General features: G+C 40.4%; 2 protein-coding genes across 2 annotated transcripts; one reads left to right on the top strand and one right to left on the bottom strand.

Annotated features, from left to right (window-relative positions):
• The first annotated feature begins 305 nt into the window (after window positions 1–305).
• On the top strand, window positions 306–12,041 carry adgrf3b (adhesion G protein-coupled receptor F3b). Its single transcript, XM_056363467.1, has 16 exons — window positions 306–315; window positions 2,052–2,213; window positions 2,491–2,643; window positions 3,259–3,326; window positions 3,439–3,497; window positions 4,120–4,238; window positions 4,940–5,185; window positions 5,314–5,547; window positions 5,724–5,864; window positions 5,998–6,197; window positions 7,401–7,586; window positions 8,455–9,756; window positions 10,338–10,379; window positions 10,621–10,650; window positions 10,737–10,818; window positions 11,902–12,041. Exons 1-15 carry the CDS (start codon window positions 306–308, stop codon window positions 10,803–10,805), a joined length of 3,021 nt encoding a protein of 1,006 aa, XP_056219442.1. The 3' UTR covers window positions 10,806–10,818; window positions 11,902–12,041.
• Window positions 12,042–12,863: 822 nt separating this feature from the next.
• mep1a.2 (meprin A, alpha (PABA peptide hydrolase), tandem duplicate 2) lies at window positions 12,864–19,287 on the bottom strand. Its single transcript, XM_056363466.1, has 13 exons — window positions 19,218–19,287; window positions 18,949–19,002; window positions 18,815–18,852; window positions 18,657–18,732; window positions 18,450–18,567; window positions 18,073–18,248; window positions 17,627–17,848; window positions 16,252–16,398; window positions 15,570–15,785; window positions 14,415–14,861; window positions 13,935–14,108; window positions 13,653–13,860; window positions 12,864–13,016 (listed from the first exon to the last, which is right to left on the bottom strand). The coding sequence occupies exons 1-13, from the start codon at window positions 19,285–19,287 to the stop codon at window positions 12,866–12,868; spliced, it is 2,097 nt and encodes a 698-aa protein (XP_056219441.1). The 3' UTR covers window positions 12,864–12,865.
• Between the last annotated feature and the right edge of the window lie 645 nt (window positions 19,288–19,932).

Genomic DNA, 19,932 nt, shown 5'->3' with positions numbered 1-19,932 from the left:
TGAAATGATCTGATTTTAGAAATGATCCTGAGCTGGTAAAAACAAGACTGAATCACATGTGACTTAATTATCAAAGCTTAGGTTGGCATCAAATATTACCCTTAGATTCCTTAATATCCTTAATATAATTGGGCCTTAGAGGAATATATACCTGGGTGTCATCACCATAGAAATGATAATAATGCCTACCCATGTCTCTATGTAGGAGGATACTGTGACCTTGGATAAAAAACACAATTTGGACATGGGTCTATAATTATTCAAGGACGTAGAATCCAGATTGGGCGTTTTTTTTTTACTAGAGGATGAACAAAGGTATGTTCAAAACCCACAACCGCATCCCAAAGGTATTTTACTGGATTCAGGTCTGTCACTGTGGTCACTCGCCATTAGAAGATGGAAAACTGAGGCTATAAAGGGATGAACATGGTCAGTGACAATACTAAGATTGACTGTGACATTCAGACCATGATTGATTAAGGAGCCCAAAGAGTGACATGAAAATATCCTCCACACCATTACACCGCCACCCCCAACCTGGCCTGTTGACACAAGGCAGGTTGGGTCCGTGGATTCATCTGCTGCCTCAGCAGAAATCTATCTGCAGGATTTTATACATTTCACTGCCGCCACGTGATTGGCTGATTGGATAATTGCATGAATAAGCAGTTGTACAGGTGTTCCAAACAAAGTGCTCGGTGAGTGTGTATGTGTGTTAGTGATATGTGCGTTAACAGTCTCCTTGTTCCATAATTTGTTCTACTATTAGTTTATGTGACGTGTTTTTTTTTCCCCCAGAGTAACAATGTGGTCCAGGGTGTTAATATTTCTGACTGGAGCTGTGTACATCTACTGTCAAAAACAAGTGCATGTGAGTCTGTCTTATATATTTATGTACATGACCACGACCAAGTGACTTATCTTTATATGCTAATATTCTGTTTTAGCGCACACAATTTAGAGTCTTAAATATATATAAAAACTCATATTCACTGAGTTAAAATCAAAGTTGTAAAGATTGTGTATATATATATATATATATATATATGTGTGTATGTTTATCCATGTTTATTTGATGCACTAAAAAGATGATGAATTATACCCATGACAGAAAAACTAATTCAGTTCAGCTGTTCTTGCCATTGCAGGTCCGTTCATCTCCAGTACTCCGGCTAAACGGTAAGGTCAAGGGATATTTTTAGATTAGAATTTGATAGCATTATTCTAGTGGTAATGATGGGTACTAGATAAGTTTTACATGTTTTAATTTCTGTGCTTGGAGATATAAGGATTGTGATGACTTCAAAGGAGAAATACATTCATTCAGTCTACAAATTGGTCGCGATTATGACCAACCATAAAATACACATTTTCACCTACTTTTCCATAGAAAAATTGAAAACAAATAATAATTGGTTATTTAAAGATTACTAATGACACCTGATTTGGATAAAAAAAATGGGATTAAATGAGTTAAACATTAAAACTAAATGCATAAAAATTTAATAGTGATTTATGAGCATAATCAATTAACTTGGATGGATTTATTGTAAAATCATGTTTTCTGTTCCTCACTGTTTGTGAAAGTTTAGTTGCAAGCCTGAAGCTGAATGTGCAAACCTGCAAAACACAATTTGCAATCAGAAACCTAAACATGCAAAACACACCTTTTTTAATAATGCTATAAATTCCTATAAATCATTACATCACCAAGGTTGTAGAAACAAATATTTTGCAAATATGTTTTTTGTTTTTGCTGATGTGACACTGTCTTTACACAGGAAGTCCTACTGCGCACTGAAATTAATTTACATGATGCAGTGATGAGCATGTTAACATCATCATAAATCATTTACAGCCGATTCATTAGATAATATCTGTAGGTGTGAAAACCCATTGTTGCTTTTCCACTGAGAGATTAGCTGTATTTTAGAAATGTCTAAGAATACATATATAAATACAATCCACTGACAGGGGCCCATAAGGCTGACCACCTTTATGGTTGTTTTCTTTCTTTTTTTGGTAACTTTCACTTATTTTTCTGTTATTAGAGGTAGAAAATGTCTACATTGCCGAGCTGATGGTGGAGAGCAATGTCACACTGGGATCCCAGACTCTCCTGTCAGTTTTGAATGCGACGACTGACCTCCAAGTGACCGATAGGAATGGAAGCTCCCACACAGTGACCATCTTACAAAGCGAAGTGGCAGCAGGTATCGTGAAAAGTGAAAGTACACCGCTGTTTAATTCCCCCATTTGTTAATCAGATTTATTTTGCATGTTTGCAAAGTGGTGTCTGTATTTGGCTTCACCAAGCACAACCCCTGCAATCCTGGATAACAGGTCTCCTCATTAATTTCTTAGTTAGTTTATTAACATTGGAATTAAAATAAGGTGGTGAGGTGAGAGGGAGCTTGTTGTTTTTCAGAACGTTGGTGAATATTTAATCATTATATTTAAAGATCTGACCACTGTGCTCCACTTTTGTAGACTGCCTGATCATTGAAGATCAAACCAGTTGTAACTGCTCTGTCGGGTTCGTTTGGAGCAATGAAGTGTGCTACACTACCGGCTGTTGCAGAGAAACTACTTGCAAACAAAATGTGTCCCACATCGCACCGCTCTGCATCCCCAAAGTCAATGGTAACAGTCGTATATGTGACAAATTTTGCTCTTTTCCCTTTTTTTTTTTTTTTTAGTTGTACAAGTATTTATTTATTTATTTATTGTATTTTGTACATTATTCCGGCACAATGTAATAAGGGTCCCTATAATCTTGAAGTATTTGTGCTTCAGTTTCCTGCAGTGACTTTTACACAGAAGGAAGCAGAGACGAGCAGAGCCACTGACAGTTTCCAGCCTCAGTGTTGTTCACCTCATAGTCCGGACTGTAGTTGAGAAGCAGAGCGGAGACGTAGGGGGGAGGGGAACTTGGATTTGGGGAGCTGCAGCATTTATTTAGTGAGAAGACAGGCTAGCTTTCAGAAACGATACCCTGCTTCCGCCACAAGTGGGCAGTAAGTTACACGATGAGTGCAAACAGGTATCAGATAAACAGATATCACTTCCACACCGGTATTGTTCAATTGGATGTCTATTCTTAGCTTTAACTGGGCAAACGCTGCTTGCCTTTCTTGCCCTGGTGTGGTTACTATTGTGTTGTTAGATTTTGTTCACATTCTATACTTTTTTCCCATATGGACAAATATTCATGTAGAAATCAGAACTGAAACTAATGCTATTGTTTGTAATTAACAGTTCAGATCAATGGATCAGTGACACTGAGTACATCAGGAGCCGCCTGGAGTAGCAACAAATTTTCAAAGGTCCATTTGCTCTCAAGACAAAATTACACTTGTATATCTCTAGAGGACGTTTGCCACTGTAACCCATGAGGCTAAGTCAAATATAATGATTAAATGCTCTCTCTTTTCAAAGGTTGTAAAGGAGATTGAAAAGCTGAATGGCTTACAATACATAAACTTCACTGATAACAGGTATTGTGTTTGTTGTTGTTGTTGTCGTTGTTTAAAAAACCTTAGCAATGGAACAATTGATAAAGAGATGATCTGGTCTCATCGTAGAAAGAAGAACTGAAAAAAATTGATTACCAGAGTAAAACCGACCGCAGCCTGCAGAGATTAGCCTAAAGGTTTGTTCGGCACTCAGGCACAGCAGTGCTTTGAGTTAAAAACTAATATCAGCGAGCTAACATGCTGGTGTTTAGCAGGTAAAATGTTTACCATGTTCACCGTCGTAGTTAGCGTGCTAATATTTTCTAATAAGTGCCAGTTCCAACATGATTTTGGTACAGTATATTAGCCCTGAGGAGATGCATGAGGTAGATGGTGAGTGCACAAAGAGTATTACATTGACACCTGAGACCAGGGTGCACACACTGCATCATGCATGTAGTTAAGTTCAGGAAAGGAAGACACTGTCAAAGTTAGGAAAGGTGGTTTCGGTTAGAAACTGAAAAAGTAAACTTTTAGCGTAGATTTTTTTCAGTATCTAACTAAAACAACATGCATTAATCGTGCTCTGAATTGTCATTAACCAGATGGATACTTTCTTGGTCATCAACAAATTATCTTTATTGATCTTCTCCAAATCTTAAAGGACCAACGCCGTTGACTTTGAGGCAGCCGTCAGTGTCAAGTTTCCGACCTCTCGTCTTCAAGACATTGTGACTAACGTGGAATATCAGCTCACTGCCATAGTTCTGGTCGACACTCTAGGTCAGTAAAAGTCTTGTACAGTTCATCGTCATTCATTTGGACCATGATGATTTTAATTATTTTTTTAGGTGTAATGCTGGCTAGCTATTCATGCATACACTCTGATTATAACATGTGGCCATAATGCATCAGAATTTGGTTTTCTTTTTTTCTTCCTTTTAATTTTTCTGTGTGCTTCCACTTGATATTAAAAACAACGATGAATCAACCTGAAATACAGATCTTTGGGTAAATATAAACATCCGGTGCATTATAAGCCGCTTGTTTAAATGATTTATTTCTCTATTTCCTCACCTGTGTTCAATGCATGAAGTGATCGTCATCTTCTTGCTACTGACCACAACTGCGTGTGTGTGAATGTAACATCTTGGTGCTAATAAGCTCAGATGGATCACCTCTTTGATAAAATGGTGTCTCTTTTTCAGGTACAAAACAAAAGTGATGATCTTCAAACACATTTAGTTCATTTTAATGCAGAGAATGTGTTTACATGCACTGTACTAACCTGCTTACTGTAAATCTGTGTATACATGCAGCAGGTCAGTGATCAGATTTCTCTCTTACCCCCAGATTCATATTTGGAAGCATGACTTGCTTCTCACAAACTAGTGGATTTTCTTCCATTGGGAGGCTTACCTCCCTCTCCTTGCCTAATCATAAATACTGTGCTGCTGTGCATTCATCTGTCCTTCTGCACATAGGCATGGTCACCATAAAAACCCCAGGGACTATAGTGCAGTACCAATCTGACCCACTGTTGAATTGCACATTTGAGGAGGCGACGGACAGTGCTGGCTGGAACATGAGCAGGCCGCATGAGCGCTTTGAGCTCAACAACGGCACTGTGGTGAAACTGAATTACAGGTGTGCCACAGAGGAATACATGTCCTGTGTTGCAGTTACACTCCAGAAGGTGATAGGCATATATGAAGGCAAGTACAATAGCGGCTTTTTCTTATACAAAAATTTAAATTTGACTTTAACTGTGTTGATTTCACTCATCAGTGAGAGGAAAAAAAAGTCCTATTCAGCCCCTTTCAGCTGTAGCATGTAATAACCTACATGTTTCCTGCAGGAACATATGAGTGTGGATTCATGAAAGGGTCCGTGAGGCATATAGCCAAGACATATTTGAGTGTGGCTCTCCTGCCCGATTCGATCACTTTGAAAATCAATCCTCTCGCTTTGGACTGTTCCAAGAGCTCTCAGAAAGACGTTGTCGTCACTGCCACCATCTTAAACAGCCCAGAGAACTTTAAGGTTTGGTGGAGCCTCAAGGGGATAAAGCAAAGTGAACTACACAACACATGTAAGACAAACCTCTCCAAGCTATCTGTCCTTTTTCTTTACCTCTGTTAGTTGCTGCACAAAAAACACTACTTTCACTGATAATATCAGCACAAGTATAAATTCACAATATTATGATAAAATGCATGTAAAATTCACAACCACAAACCTGAAACTAATATCTATCTCTCATTGCAGCTTTGAATTATTCCCTAATCTATACCTTCAAGGCTTCTATTTCGTGCCAGAAAACGATGGAAGCACAATATGTTAATGTCACTTTTGAAAACAAATTACAACAAATCAAAAGCGCACGAGTGGACATCCCAGTAATTTATGGTACCTGATTTAAATAAAAGCATAAAATGTTTTTAATTGATTTTAATCTTCTATTTGTTTTGTTTATAATCACATTTATTTGCATTGTTTTCTCTTGCATCGTCCAATGATGTGTTACATTTTTTTCTTCAAGATGGTGAAAAGTTTTGCAGCGAGGAGGAAATAAATGGCCAGTTTTGGCCGAAATCCCCAAGTGGAGATACAGTGATCAATCGAACGTGTCCAGAGGGGAGGGTTGGCTTTAAGTCTCGCACTTGTGACGGCACTACCTGGCAGCCAGTGTTCTCGTCCTGCGTCAGCGAAGAGTTGAACAAAGTTTACGCTGAAGCAGGCGTGAGTGTGGCTTTATAGCTCATAGCGCTGAAATCATAAAGTTCAATCTGATATTTTTTTGTCTAAAATTAGTTATTTTACCAATGCCAATATTTGATGTAATGAACATTTTATATCGGTTATTTTGATTTGTGTACATTAATGGCCCTGACTGTGAAATTTGGGGCCCACAACTTGGTTCTATAAAGTTCTACATGCAAAGCACTAATCACTGAAAGTACACAGGAGGACCAGTGAAGCTCCGTTTCTTTAGCTTATCACCTCTTTGCGCTAATCATTAAAATGTTGCTCAATAAAGTGCTGACAACTTAGCGACTTTGTTGCTAGATTTAGCGGATTCTGCCATTAGCTACCATCCTAGGCCGCAAGCTTGCAAACGTTAATTAGCTCGTGCTACTGTTTGTTAGCAAAGTTTTATCTTATCTTTATCTTATCACAAGCAGCTCGAGTTTCTGTGACAACTTCAGATATTATTGCAATAAAGGCCGACATTTTAACATGTAGGAATCTTACATGAACCCAGGTGTCTAGCGAGTTAATTGCTGGACCCTTTAGTGTTTTGATGGTAACTCTGGCGCCATGTCCCGTGGGTTTGTGTCGGCTGAGAACAGTTATGTGCGCTGCAGCAGACGCAGTGACAACAGTGGCAAAAGTCAGAGCTCAGACTCTGACAGTGATGACCGTAGTTGTCCTGGCACAAAAAGTAGAAGCAAATTTGCAAGCGGAAAAGAGACCAGAGGTTCTTTATTATAACTCTATGTGCAAACTAGCAAAGAAACATGTTCATTGTTTTGTCAGTTGCATTATTAGTAAAACTTAATGTTATTACATTATTACTTCAGATCAGGGCAGTGAAAGTGATGTGACCAAATGTAAAACATCTACAATACATCATAACATATCCAGAAGGGTTAAAGTCCACTTGCCCTTCTGGATGCGGCTAAATTTTTATCTGTGTCCAGATATAAAACATTTAAAATCACCGAAAGGCATTAAAGGCATCTGGTTTTTGCTCTGTGCAAAGGTTTGTTGAAAATATCATAGTATAGAATAATACTGTGTATGTAGTGTCTTTAGAATATGTTATTGTATGTCAGTTTTGTTCTGTGCATAAAAAGAAAAACAAAACATGAACATATTGTGTGGGGATGTAAGTTGTGTTCTGTTGTACACTGTTTGAGATATTTTGCTTTTACTTTCTAGAAATTCAGTATGGGACTAGGGGCTATTCAGGAGGTGGCCATGAATATATTTGCAGGACTTAAGAACAGCTCTATATATGATTCTGGTTCCGATGACTCTATGGCTGACATTGGCGCTTCCATCAACATCCTGAGTGTGATGGCCGTTGGATCAGGAAATGTTGCCTTGCAGGAGGAGGTCTTTCCTGTGAGCCCCCAATGATTATTATTATTACTTTTACTGTTATACATGTGGAGTTTTGAGCTCCAAAATATTCTCAACACAAAGTCCTACTCAGGACTAAATGGAGCAGTTGTCATGGAGATGCTCTAGTTGTTATCACGTCACCTCAGTGTGAAATTTCGGTCATGTGATAGCAGGTGGTCGTACGGGGTTCACAGCGTCAAGTTCACATGAGAATAGGAAAAGGAAAAGGATCGTATGGTCCCATGATCCTATGGTTTTTTTATGGCAACCCAGGATCCTATACAGATGATAACACCTTGGTCAGGGTCACTCTCGGGGGGGGCACTCTAGGCCAACAGGTACAAGGAGTGGATGACAAAAAATCCCAACCCAATCAAGACAGACGCTGCCAACTAATGTCCTGTCACAAAACATCCAACATCTCTGGTGCATCGAAAAGAGGGGACGACCCCCACAGGGGGAAAACTGGATGTGACATCACAATGTGACAGATATGAGAACCACTGTGACTGAATGAACCCCAGAAACAGACATCATCAGCTGTCTGTGAACACAGTCAAAGGTCATCGACCAGGATTGAGTGGATAGCTGGAGCAAGATGAAGGGGGGCCGTTAACATCCAAAGATTTATGACCACATTTCCATCCTAAGGTCATAACAACTGAACCATCTTCATGACAAGTTCACAAACTGTGGTTGAAAGCTCCAGAAGTTAGTTAGACCTTGTGCTGAGAGTTTTATTTATTTATTTATTTTAGTGATTCTGATATGTCGATTCTAAGAAACAAACATTTTTGAGAAGCAAGAAAAATGTGCTTCAGCTTCTGATTTTTTTTTTTTTTTTAAATAATTTTTTATTCTCTTTCAGGATTTTGTTGATGCAGCGAGCAATATGTTGAACAAGAGCTGGGGTGGGATCAACTCGTCTACTGCTCATAACATGTCATCAGATTACCTTCAGTCTGTGGAGGGTCTGGTGAAAAATATCAAAGTGAAAAATTCCAGTACAATCACTAGTCAAAACGTAGACCTCAAATTCTGCTCAGGCGATGGCTGTAACGTGTCCGCGTTTGACATCGGCGTGAATTTAAACAAGTCCTCAGGAATAATGAAAACTGTCGCTGTGAAAAATCTTATGGATAAATTGAGAAACAACTTCCACAGGACGAAAGCCACCAGCCTCCTACTATCAGTCACACTGGAGGACAGCAACGACACGGCTTTAGAAATCACACTGGACTTCCCCATCGAGAAGATGAAATCAACAATACCTTTGTGTGTTTTCTGGAAAATCGAAGACAGGGAATGGTCAGGTGAAGGATGCGTCATTAAAAGCAGTGACGGAAACCGTACGCGCTGTGAGTGCAACCACCTGACGTCATTTTCTGTCCTCATGGCCAAGAGCGACATATCTACTGATATCCTAGATATCATTACCTACGTGGGCCTGGGGGTGTCCGTCTGCTCCTTGCTGATCTTCCTCATCATCGAGACTCTGGTGTGGTCCGCTGTGGTGAAGACCAACCTTTCACACTTCCGTCACACAGCGATAGTGAACATTGCCGTTTTCCTCTTGCTCGCTGACTGCTGTTTTTTGGCTTCCTCCTTTCCTGAGACGCTCTCTGACTCCACCTGCCTGGTTCTCACCATATGCAAACACCTGTTTTTCTTGGCCATGTTCAGCTGGATGCTGTGCATGAGCGTCATGCTTGTCCACCAGCTCATCTTTGTCTTCAGCCCACTGAGGAAAAGGGTCTTCATGTTCCTCTCCAGCATTGTCGGCTATCTTTGCCCGATTCTGATAGTGGGATGCAGCTATTTGTATTCCAAATACACGGACAAACCCTACTACAATAAGGACACGTGCTGGCTGTTTTTTGAAAGAGTGTTGGAGGGTTCTGTGCATGCGTTCCTCCTCCCTGTGGGAACTGTTATTTTGACAAATGTCTTCTCCATGGTGGTCGTCATTGTTACTCTGATGAAGTCCTCGGTCCCCGACGGCAAGTCAGATGAGAAGGAGACGATCAAAAGCATCATTAAAGTGGTGGTCTTTCTAACACCTGTCTTCGGAGTGACATGGGTCATCGGCTTCTTCCTACTCATATTAGATGGTGACGATCCCATGTTTCATGTTGCCAACTACAGTTTCACCATCCTCAATTCCTTCCAGGTAATTTGAAAGCAACTCACACACTCAAGGTTAATGTTGATATCAGCAATGTCAGTCTCAGCCGCAGGTCATTCATCCACATACATCCATCTAAACATAAATCTGAAAGCAGAAGAGTGAATGAGAAGAAAAACATTGAACTGCTGTGAGTCCTGACGTTGATCAAACTGAACATATGGAAAGAGCTGAAACTCACAGTTAGGAAAAGGCACCAATCAAAGCTGGGAGAACTGGAGCAGGTTGTTGTGGAAGTGTAGCCACATCTGTAGATTTTGACCCTATTTTTAAAACTTGTTTGCAACTGGTATCGTACATACAAAAGCTGACTGCTCAAAATTTTAATTCAACATAAAAAAATGAATTGGATGATCCCCCATGTAGGTCCTTTAAGGGAAAGATCAGATGATGATCTGTAGATATTTCTGAAAAACATCATTGGTGGCACATTTTTAAACATCAATCTATAACCCCAATCACTACAACCTCACACTTCACACTGTGTCAGTTTTTCAAACCAAATATAAAAAGCAGAACATAAAAACACAGTTTGAGGTCGTTGACGCTGATGTCTTCTCTTGCAGGGCCTTTTCATTTTGATAACAGGGTGTATTGCAGAACAAAAGGTAGGTTTGTCATTTTATCAATGGGGAGATAAGTTTTATCAGTGTTGATACGTCCATTGTTTTCAAATGGTTTTCAAACAGAGACAGAATTATGCAGGATAGTGCACCAACACTGTATTAATGCCTTTGTGCTGAAATTCCTCCTGGAAGTCCTGTGCTGTGGTTTGATGCCTGGGGGCCCAACAAAATGTTCCCTCCTGCCCAATTGATAAAGAAATCTTTTGTTTTAATTATTTAACAGGTTCGAGATGAACTGTTCAAGATCATAATGGTGAGTTCACCTGTCAGGTCTATTCAGAATTTACACCACAGTACGATGAAACTGTGCATCATGACTCTGTTTGTTTCTATCCTCAGGCAAAATCAAAAGGAAAGAGTGACAGCACGAAGAATTTGAATTCAACCACATACACAAAAGAAAAATGAAGCGGGAACGAAGGTCAGTCTTATTATATTGTATTCCTATTTACTGGTGCAGCTTCACTGACACATACTGTTACGTTTCAGGCCTGGAGATGGATTCAGGCTGGAGGGCTGCTGGTTGGGTTGGTGCACTAGCATTTATATGAAGCGTCACTCATTCACAAAGCAGTGTCGACACACAGTGTAGGAATGGGTAGAAACAGCCCACACCATCAGGAGCCCCATTCAGGAGGTTGTGGGGCAACAACAGTGCAATGTATACTGTCGTTAAGGGGGTGTATAGTTGGCATTGCAAAGTGTGGTAATATGAGGGGCCCCTTTTCCGCTGGTGGGCCCCAAGCATGGATTACCTCTCCTGACATAGAGGCTTATGGGAATGTCAATAGTTTTCTCGCCCACCACCGTTGCCATGGGGAAGAAGTCAGTCAGAGGCGTGAATCAGAGCAGTTTGTTGTTGCAGGTTGAGCTTAATTGATTTAAACTGCAAATTTTTCTGTTTTTTCAGCACCCAAATCTTAAGCTTCTACCTGCCACTAGTGCTGCACTGCACCTTGGGAGTCGTAGTTAACTTCCCCACCAAAGTTTTTATGTTCACAGGTTTGCACCTTCGACTTTTTGTCAAAGAACCAGGTATCTCCTAAGAGGTTTATAATCTTTAATACTGAGGATTCAATCAGATGAGTTTAATATTGATCCAAGAAATAGAAGTGCTGCAACTATGATGTTACACATCGTCTATGGGAAACATGAATTGGAATTTGCACTTCCTGAACCAGGAGTGCTCACTCAAAACTACAAGTGTCAACGTCACGGTGGCGCGAGGAATCACGAAAGTCAGCAGGATTCATCTTCTGAGAATGAGAAATGTCTGGACAAAAACTAGTGTCAATCCATCCAAGTGTTTTTGAGATGTTTCACTGGATGCGTTTTGTGCTTTTGTGACTATAACACATGTTGTGCGGCAAGGTCCAATGGCAGATGCTGCTGCAATAACCATAGCAACCAGCATCTTATCAGGTTTTTTTGGTGTGTGTGTGTGTGTGTATTTGTGAATCCAGTTTATAAATGTTCTACATAATGCGTCGTCTCTACATTTCAGATTGTGCAGACAGAAACAGCAGCTCACATGTACATGTATGCAGCTCCACATGCAGCCGACAACAAGAGAACATGACTTAGAGTTTGCTTTGTGTTAGAAAACAGTTCCTGGACTGTTACTAAGGTGAAGGTGGTCGTAGTAAAAGATTGATTATGAACTAAAGCTTATTCAATAGAACACTGATGTTTTTAATGTTATGCATTGTAGCTGACTTCAAGCGCTGACTGTATATAGAACAAATACTTTTTAATGTGTCTGACTTGGTTTGACGATTTTATTCGATACGCTATTTGACCTGAACCATAACCTGTATACTATGTGTGCCACTATAACCACTATATGTATCTCAATATACGCAGTGAAATAAAGACAAGGAATAGAAAGTCTTTTATTGTTCTTCACACATGCGATTTACATATTTGAATCCAAACGTACATTTTTCATAACAGTTAATTTAGCAGACTACATGTGATTACTTTTAACATACAAATAAACCACTATGGTACACAGAGCTACTGATGCTGTCCTCCTGCATAATGTTGTTAGCTTGGGAGACATCATTTATAATATTTATATTATTTATAATATTACAAGAGTAAAGTTATAATTTAGAGAGAAAAAAAACATCATTTTTAGGAAAATTACAAGTAATCTTTTCAACGTCCTGATGTTGTGATGCTGATGTGCTAAAAGATGATGTATCTCCTTATTTGTGAAACCTATGCTAAAATATAACTTCACAGGATGCTCCAAGTTCCTCATTTTAAAGCTTAAGGTTAGTGCAGCTAAATTTTAAAAGTCAGCCCTGTATTAATTTGCATTTTTTCTAAAACAGAAAACTACAAATCTTTTAATGTGTACCAGCGATCAGCCCAGGATCCATTCGCATATTTCCCTCCGGTGTTGTTATTACTTTTGCTGTGATTTCACTGCTGAATGAACGTAGAGGACACAATAGTCCGTTTCACTGGGCTCTCCTAATGACAGTGAAGATGGCCAGTGTAAGAACCACCATCCCGGCTGCGCCACCAACCAGAGCTCCCAGAATGCTTCTGTCCATGTTCAGTCGCTCACATGTTTTGCCACTGTAGTAGGTGGTCTGGGTTGTTGCACACCTGAAAAGCAGCAGCACACACACATTCATTTTTATTGTGAAATATAATTTCATAATGCAAAATAAATTGTTTTCAAATGAATACGCATCTTGAAACCTTTAATTATTTCATTATTTTTTTCCACATGTAGCGTGTCACCTGACAGGCAAGAGGAATAAGCTCACCCATTAACACAGTGCATTTCATTTGTTTAATCAACACAAAAACAGAAATGTGTGAAAGAGACTGTGTGTGGTTTTACAGGAAGTTATGTGATGTAACTGATCGTGACGACGAGAATCTGGAAAGTCACCACTGCAGGTGCTGTCGTCAACAAATAGTTACTCAATAGATTTGCCCCATAAAACCACAAATTGTGAATGTTACATTTCTGTTTGTGGATAAATTAAACAAATGAGTTTCAACATTTTAATTAGTCAGCTTTAAATGTGCTTGTAGGCGTAGGTGTAGCTCTATACTAGAGTTATGAGTATTGAGCTTCTCATTTAACTGCTGGCAAGAAAGTGAATAAGTGTATTTCTGAAAAATGGGCGCATCCGAGTACAGCCTCTGTCTAATGTAATTTAGACCTTCTCCAAGTTACCACGGGAACAAAACTTGTTGGATATCCACTCCTTCAAAAGCACAAACACACACCTGCATGATGCTTCCCCTCCACTCTCCACACACACGCCTCCATTAAAACAAGGGTTGGGATAACAGGGGTTGGCAGCTCGTGCCTCTCTGTGTTTTGGAGCCTCCGGCCTCACTTCCACCTCACTGATTGGCTCCTCCTCATCTGTGATGTCATCAATCAGTGCAGCAGGTTTGACGGGCACCTCAGTCTTGATCAGGTGGGTCAAATCTAACAAAACAAGACATCAGCATGTAAGAAAAAGAATTAGATTTTTGCGTAATAGAATCATTTCCACTTCTCACCATTGAATTCAGCAGTGATGATGAGGTCATTGTTCTTGAGGAAGCTCCTTCTGTGCAGATGCTTGTGAGACATGAATGTGCTCCAGCCAAAGTCGTCGCCGCGGTAACAGTTGCAGCTCTCATCAAACACTGCCCCTGAAGCAGCTGTTGGCTTGTTCCAGCGGGCGTGAGTGCCTGAGGGGGAAAACAGAACAAACAGAAAGGTGTCAGAGGCGTAGTACGATATGTTGGAATCAAGGTTGTTATTATCGGCTACAACGAACTAAATAACGAAAACTAGATGTGAAAAAATATCTTTAATATATTAACAAGGTTTTATACGAAAAACAAATCCATAGCTAACTGAAACTGTATTGTGTGTTTTCGTCTTTGTCGGTTTATTTCTTAAGAGGTATCAAATTTCAGTTAATGTTTTTATAATTTAGGGGAACCAACCCCTTTCATCCTGCTAGTAAAGTTTGAGTTTCTTCAACGGCCTACCTGTGGTGAAGCTTCTTGTAGAGGACATCCTCAGTTTCACATCAGGGTCCTGATCCACGGCAACGATGGTCGCCTGCCTGTTTTCAGCTGGCCACTGCATCACTGCGTCATTTTCCCCACTGCAGAGATGCAAGCTCATGCCGACGTAGTCTGGGTAGACACTGTCTCGTCCATTCGGGTAAACACTGATGCCGAATGAGTAGCCCTCCGAGTTGTAGAAGCACTTGCTTTTCACTGGACTGCCAGCAGGAATGGTGGCGAGGAGGCTGGTGAAGTTGTGGATTTGCCAGACAGCACTGGGGCAACTAGTCTCTGTAAGAGTGATGTCATCGATTAAGATGGCGCCCGAGGAGTTGGATGGACCTCTGATGCCTTGGAAGAAATAGCGAAACTTCTCTGTCACCTTGAGAGTCACGTGGGCTATTTTCCAGGAATCATCTCCATCACCTGAGAGACAAAAGGCAGGGGAATCATTTACCTACTCAGTACTGCAGTTTGTGTTTTAAATGAGTCTTACAATCATGGAATAAACCCAACCACTACATGGAAAGAATGAAATATTTAAAGGTCCCATATTTTTTACTTTTCAGGTATTTTATTTGAAGTCTCGATATCCGTATGAACATATATTTGTATGTAAACTAATGCAGTTTTACATCTCCTCTCTCAGGCTTCTCTCTAGCAACAACAGGTCAGTGAGCCAATCAGAAGAGAGGAGGCTCTGAGCCTCTCTTGTGATTGGCTGACTGTTTACTAAGTGATCTAATAGAAATATAGCAGATTTCAGGTAAAAAAACTCAGAGAAACCAAATCTTGCAAGGTTGGATGCCGTGTCCAGGTGGGCGGGGCTTGGGGCATGACTGATAACAGTGACTGCTTTGTTGTGACATCACAAGGTTACAGAAGTCCTGATGGCTCGTTTTAAGGCTCAGTTTCTGAATACAAGCTGTGTTCATTTTTCTGTGGACTGAGGCTTTGATACTTTCACAGCATTAGTATGGAAGCTAGACCTGCTTTGTAACAAGAAAAGACATATAGATCTACCTTTATACAATATGGGACCTTTAAGAAAAATAAATAATAAACCCTGAAAAATAAGCTTTCCAGCAGTCCAATGCTCAGTGTATGGAAGTGTTTCCTTATTGATGACAGTACCAGTGATGGTGTGGATTTTCCTGACGCTGCGCACGTTCCCTGTGCCATCATCAGTCCTGATCCATATCACCAGTTTGTCCCCAGCTTCTCCGGTCATCTTGTAGAAGAACTGCAGACACTGTTCGTCTCTTTTGGGGTAGAGGATACGTGACTCCAGCAAAGCACTGCTGCCAACTGCACCAGAGGACGTGTCAAACTTCATGAAGTAGCCAGCATCTGAAAACAGAAGCAGTGATCGGTGCATATTTTGGTAATGAGCCTTTTCACAGTCTGGTCACAGGAGGAAAAGCACTGGTGTGAATAATACAATTATCCAGAGGTGGTTTGAATTTTATTCAGCTGTTTCAGTTTCAGGGTCCTGGTATTGTTCATGCTGACTCAATATCACAGTCATGCCTTACTGGGACACTTGAATAGAACAGAGCCATTATTAATGTTATTAGCTGTATTTTTCCTACTATGACAACTCAAATTGTCTGCTATGAAAAAGGCCTAATAAGTTGTTATATCACTATTTAGCAGCCTTTCTTGCTAAGTCAGAGTGTCTACCCTGTAAAGAAATATTTTGCATTAAATAAATACAAGTACTTTAACCTCCATATGGATATGTTTTCTTCTAGGATTGAATTGAGCTTTACTGTTGCTATACCTTTGTTTATGACCTAGAAAATGTGCTCAGTACCTCTGCAGCGCCCCACCAGGGTGTGATCAGTATCAGCTGGACTGCTCAACGTCTGGACCCAGTCTGCGTTGTCTTGCTCGTTCTGGATCATCCCACAGATGTTGATCAACTCAAATGAGCACTGGTCCAGGAGAGTGTGTGTACTGGCTGCAATAGGACAGTTATCAACAGTCAATCTACAAAGCTGAAATCACCACCTGCCTGTAAAAATATGACTTCAGCTAAGATAATGATGTAAATAAGGCCTGGCTTCCCTAACCTCCATTTATGGTGTGAGTTTTATCTGCAATAGTTCATGCCAGATCATGTTAAAGGAGCTATTTCAACATAGCCAACGTAAGCGTTTACAGCTGTTTACTTACCAGTCTAGAAGAAAAAAATTGTGAGTTCAGAATCAAACTTCATTCCTTTCACTTCATTTACTTTTTTACTTAAGTTAGCATGCTAACCAGCTAGCCCTGGCCCATCTCATCAATTTCCGATACCGAGTCACTGTAGCAACCAGTCTGCCCTGAAGAAGTAGCGCTGCTCACAGGACGTATTATAAACTGTTTTCATGTAAACGCAACAATGGCTGAAGCTCTTGGGAAGTAAAAAAGTAAATAGCTGTTAATGCTAACGTTGGCTAATTAGGAATAGCTAAGCTGACAAATAGCTTCCAGTAGCTTATTGTCCAGTATAAAAAGTGGATTATTAGTGATATTGGTATTATTATTTAAGTCAGTCAATGTGGCTACATTGGCTATAATAGTGAGAAATACACAATTAGTCACTTTATACCAAATAATACTTAAAGGACGCACAGAACACGGTGTTAGTCAGTCGAGCTGTCTTCACTGTGCACTTTGTTTTTGATGAACAAATGTTGCACGTCACATTTTTGAATGACCATGCAACTTTTGTTTTAATAGCATATAGTATTAACACATGATGAAGGAAAAAAGACTGACATACTCTGATCAGCCACTGTGGTTATTATAACAGTGATCCTGGCAAAGTTTGAGAGAACTGATCTGTTTAGTGCCACTATGTAAATAGCAGTGAACTCTGTGTTATATTATAACACTGGTTAGATTTTTTGCTTAAATGCAAATACTAGGTGTTTTACACACACAGCAGCTGTCAGTCTACACAATGCCACAGTATTACTTTCAGTGTGAACACAAAGCTATAGCACTTGTTTCTTACTTGAAACACATACGGACAATGCACCCAGCTGACACAGAGCAATATTAGCATTTATTTACGGGTGTATTTTTGGCCACTTCATGAATGTTTATCATATAAGCGCTTGTTTTTAACTCTGTTTTCATGTCCAAAAAGAGATATATCTGGCTCTTCCCTATGTTCACCGGCTCGACAGAGAGACACTCACCACAGTCGTACATGCGGTTGAGCCTGATGAGGTCAACAGCACTGAAGTCCAGCCGCTGGCCGATGACCTCATTAAAATACGGTATGGTGGTGGTGATTGTGGGGATGCTCTCGTTCTTGTTGAAAGACAGCGGCCTGTAGTGCATGATGGACTCGTAGTCATACGGCGTGTTCAGATCAGTGACGAAGTCGTCCTCGTACTTATTGAAGTTGTGCTCCCTCCCTGTGAGGAGAGAGTAGCATTGTCACTGACCAGGTGTAGGTGTTTTGTTGGACCTACAAAAGAAAGGTCCAGAGGAAGCTAACGACTGGTCCATATGGTGAGACTGTCTGGGTTAACAATAATTTCAGATCCATTAATATCAAACGGGAAATTTTCTTCTTATGTTACATACTCAAAAAAACTGTGTCCCTGAATGGAACAAAAATGAAATAATATCGACCCACCTTCTTCAATCTGGTCCCACCAGATCTTCACATAGTCGTCTCTGTCTGAGCGAGACTGTTCGTGGTAAAAGCCCAGAGCGTGGAGGAGCTCGTGCTCCACAATGGCCTTAGTGTCACACCTGGCCCCAATGGACACATTCTGGCCGGTTTTATCATCTCCAACATACGACCAGCATCTGAATTGATAAAACGGTAAAATTCAACAGTGAACCTAAGGCACTGTTACTGTGTAATGACCTTTAAATGACATTTCATCACACCAGCAATTCCTAATCTTTGGTTCTTTAATTCCTTGAGTTTGATGACTTGACAGTATGACCCATAAAAGTTGCGCAACAACCAAGATTTCTGAGTCAACCTGGCACACTGCAGCTCACCCAGAGAGCTTGGTGAAGGAGATGTGGCTGCTCTCTCCCTCGTACGGCTTGAAGTCAACGCAGGATCTCAAACGGTACTCCTCAAAAGCCTGGAGGATCACACCTTTAGCGTTCAGATCTGCAGTAATAGAAAGGAATTTCCCAATCAGTAAATGTTTTACCCATTCATCAAATTTCGTCTTGATAGAAATGTTCTCCGCGGCGTACCTAAAGAATCAGTCAGGATGTAGGGGATGGGAAACTTCCATCTTCTTGTTTCATCGAGGATTGCATTTCTGCCGGGCTGCAAGACACGTTGAGAACTCACAGAATAAATACTCTCATGTTCCTGACAAACATAATCTCCACACAGGCTGTATACTTACATCACCAGCGATGTCTCCCTCAAACAGGTGTCTTAAGTCTGAAAATGTGGAAAATCAGTATCAGAAACCAGAAATTCAGAATAAATGAATGTCAGTCAGCAAAGTATGTGATCAGAGAGTTTTTAAAAATGTACCTCTGTTGATGTCAGGTATGTCGTCCCTCAGTTCACCTGCATCTGCATTATCACCTGGAGGAAACATAATTATTTTTTGTTAAAGCTGATGAGTAACAAGCAAAGAGCTCGTTTAATGTGTGTGTGCTCAGTAAAGTTAATAGGAACCAACCGGTAAATGTCGGAACAGCTTGCACCTAACACACAAAGAGAGATATTTCTTACTTTAAACCATCCACAGAGACAATTTTTCAATTACTGTTTGTGATTTCAAATTAAATTTCAAATACTCTCTACCGTCAAAACCGCAAAGACTCCAACCAGCACAGCGATCATCCTCAGACCGTCTCCAGAGCCCATGTCGTTATTCCAAGAGCGGCGTGTTTCCTCAGTGCCACTGTCAACATGTCCATGAAGACAGAGGCTGCAGAGGAACTTTGATCAGGATTATTGTGTTCAATCAGTAACAAACATTTCGCACGTGTCTTGGCCGTCTCTCACACCGCTGACATGCTGTCAGGTGTTCTCTGGCGCGCACAGGTAATGACAGCAGTAAACAGTTGACCCTGTACAGATGCAGCAACAGCTTCGTAAGAACTGAGCTAGAGTTCAATAAAACAGGCAATAATGCTGTTTATGGATTATGGCAGCTTGAGTCAGAGCCGTATCCTCATGGTGCTAAACTTGTAGAGTAACTTCAATCCACCTGTAATGATGTGAGATTTATTACCGTGATGATGCCTTCAAGACTGTTCTTGGCTAGAGAGTGAAGATTTTAATAAAGTGCTGATAGTTCAGTCCGTCATGCCGTGATATCTTTAATGCTTGATAAGGGTCTATATTACTTTTCACTTATCTTTGAAATACTGCGCTGTTATGTATCAGATGTCCACACAGCTGATTTAGTTGATATTAAAGGATCACTTTAGCAATTTATTATTGCACATGCATAAAGTTCAGGGACTTACAAGAGGCCGAGGTGTCCTGACTTTTAGCTCCTAGTGT

The sequence above is a fragment of the Seriola aureovittata genome, chromosome 19 (genome assembly GCF_021018895.1).
Source record: "Seriola aureovittata isolate HTS-2021-v1 ecotype China chromosome 19, ASM2101889v1, whole genome shotgun sequence".
Classification (NCBI taxonomy): Eukaryota; Metazoa; Chordata; class Actinopteri; order Carangiformes; family Carangidae; genus Seriola; species Seriola aureovittata.
The sequence above is the reverse complement of the archived record's forward strand: the minus strand, read 5'-3'. Positions and strand labels throughout refer to the sequence as shown.

What these genes read in the sequence shown, in the direction of transcription:
- mep1a.2 (XM_056363466.1), bottom strand. Translation starts at nt 19,287, where the DNA reads ATGGGCTCTGGAGACGGTCTGAGGATGATCGCTGTGCTGGTTGGAGTC. An exon ending in GTGGGACCAGATTGAAGAAG is followed by an intron (nt 17,849 to 18,072) that starts GTGGGTCGATAT and finishes CTCTCCTCACAG; the next exon opens with GGAGGGAGCACAACTTCAAT. An exon ending in CAACCGCATGTACGACTGTG is followed by an intron (nt 16,399 to 17,626) that starts GTGAGTGTCTCT and finishes GTCCTATTGCAG; the next exon opens with CCAGTACACACACTCTCCTG.
- adgrf3b (XM_056363467.1), top strand. An exon ending in TGAAGGCAAGTACAATAGCG is followed by an intron (nt 5,186 to 5,313) that starts GCTTTTTCTTAT and finishes TGTTTCCTGCAG; the next exon opens with GAACATATGAGTGTGGATTC. An exon ending in AAGTGAACTACACAACACAT is followed by an intron (nt 5,548 to 5,723) that starts GTAAGACAAACC and finishes CTCTCATTGCAG; the next exon opens with CTTTGAATTATTCCCTAATC.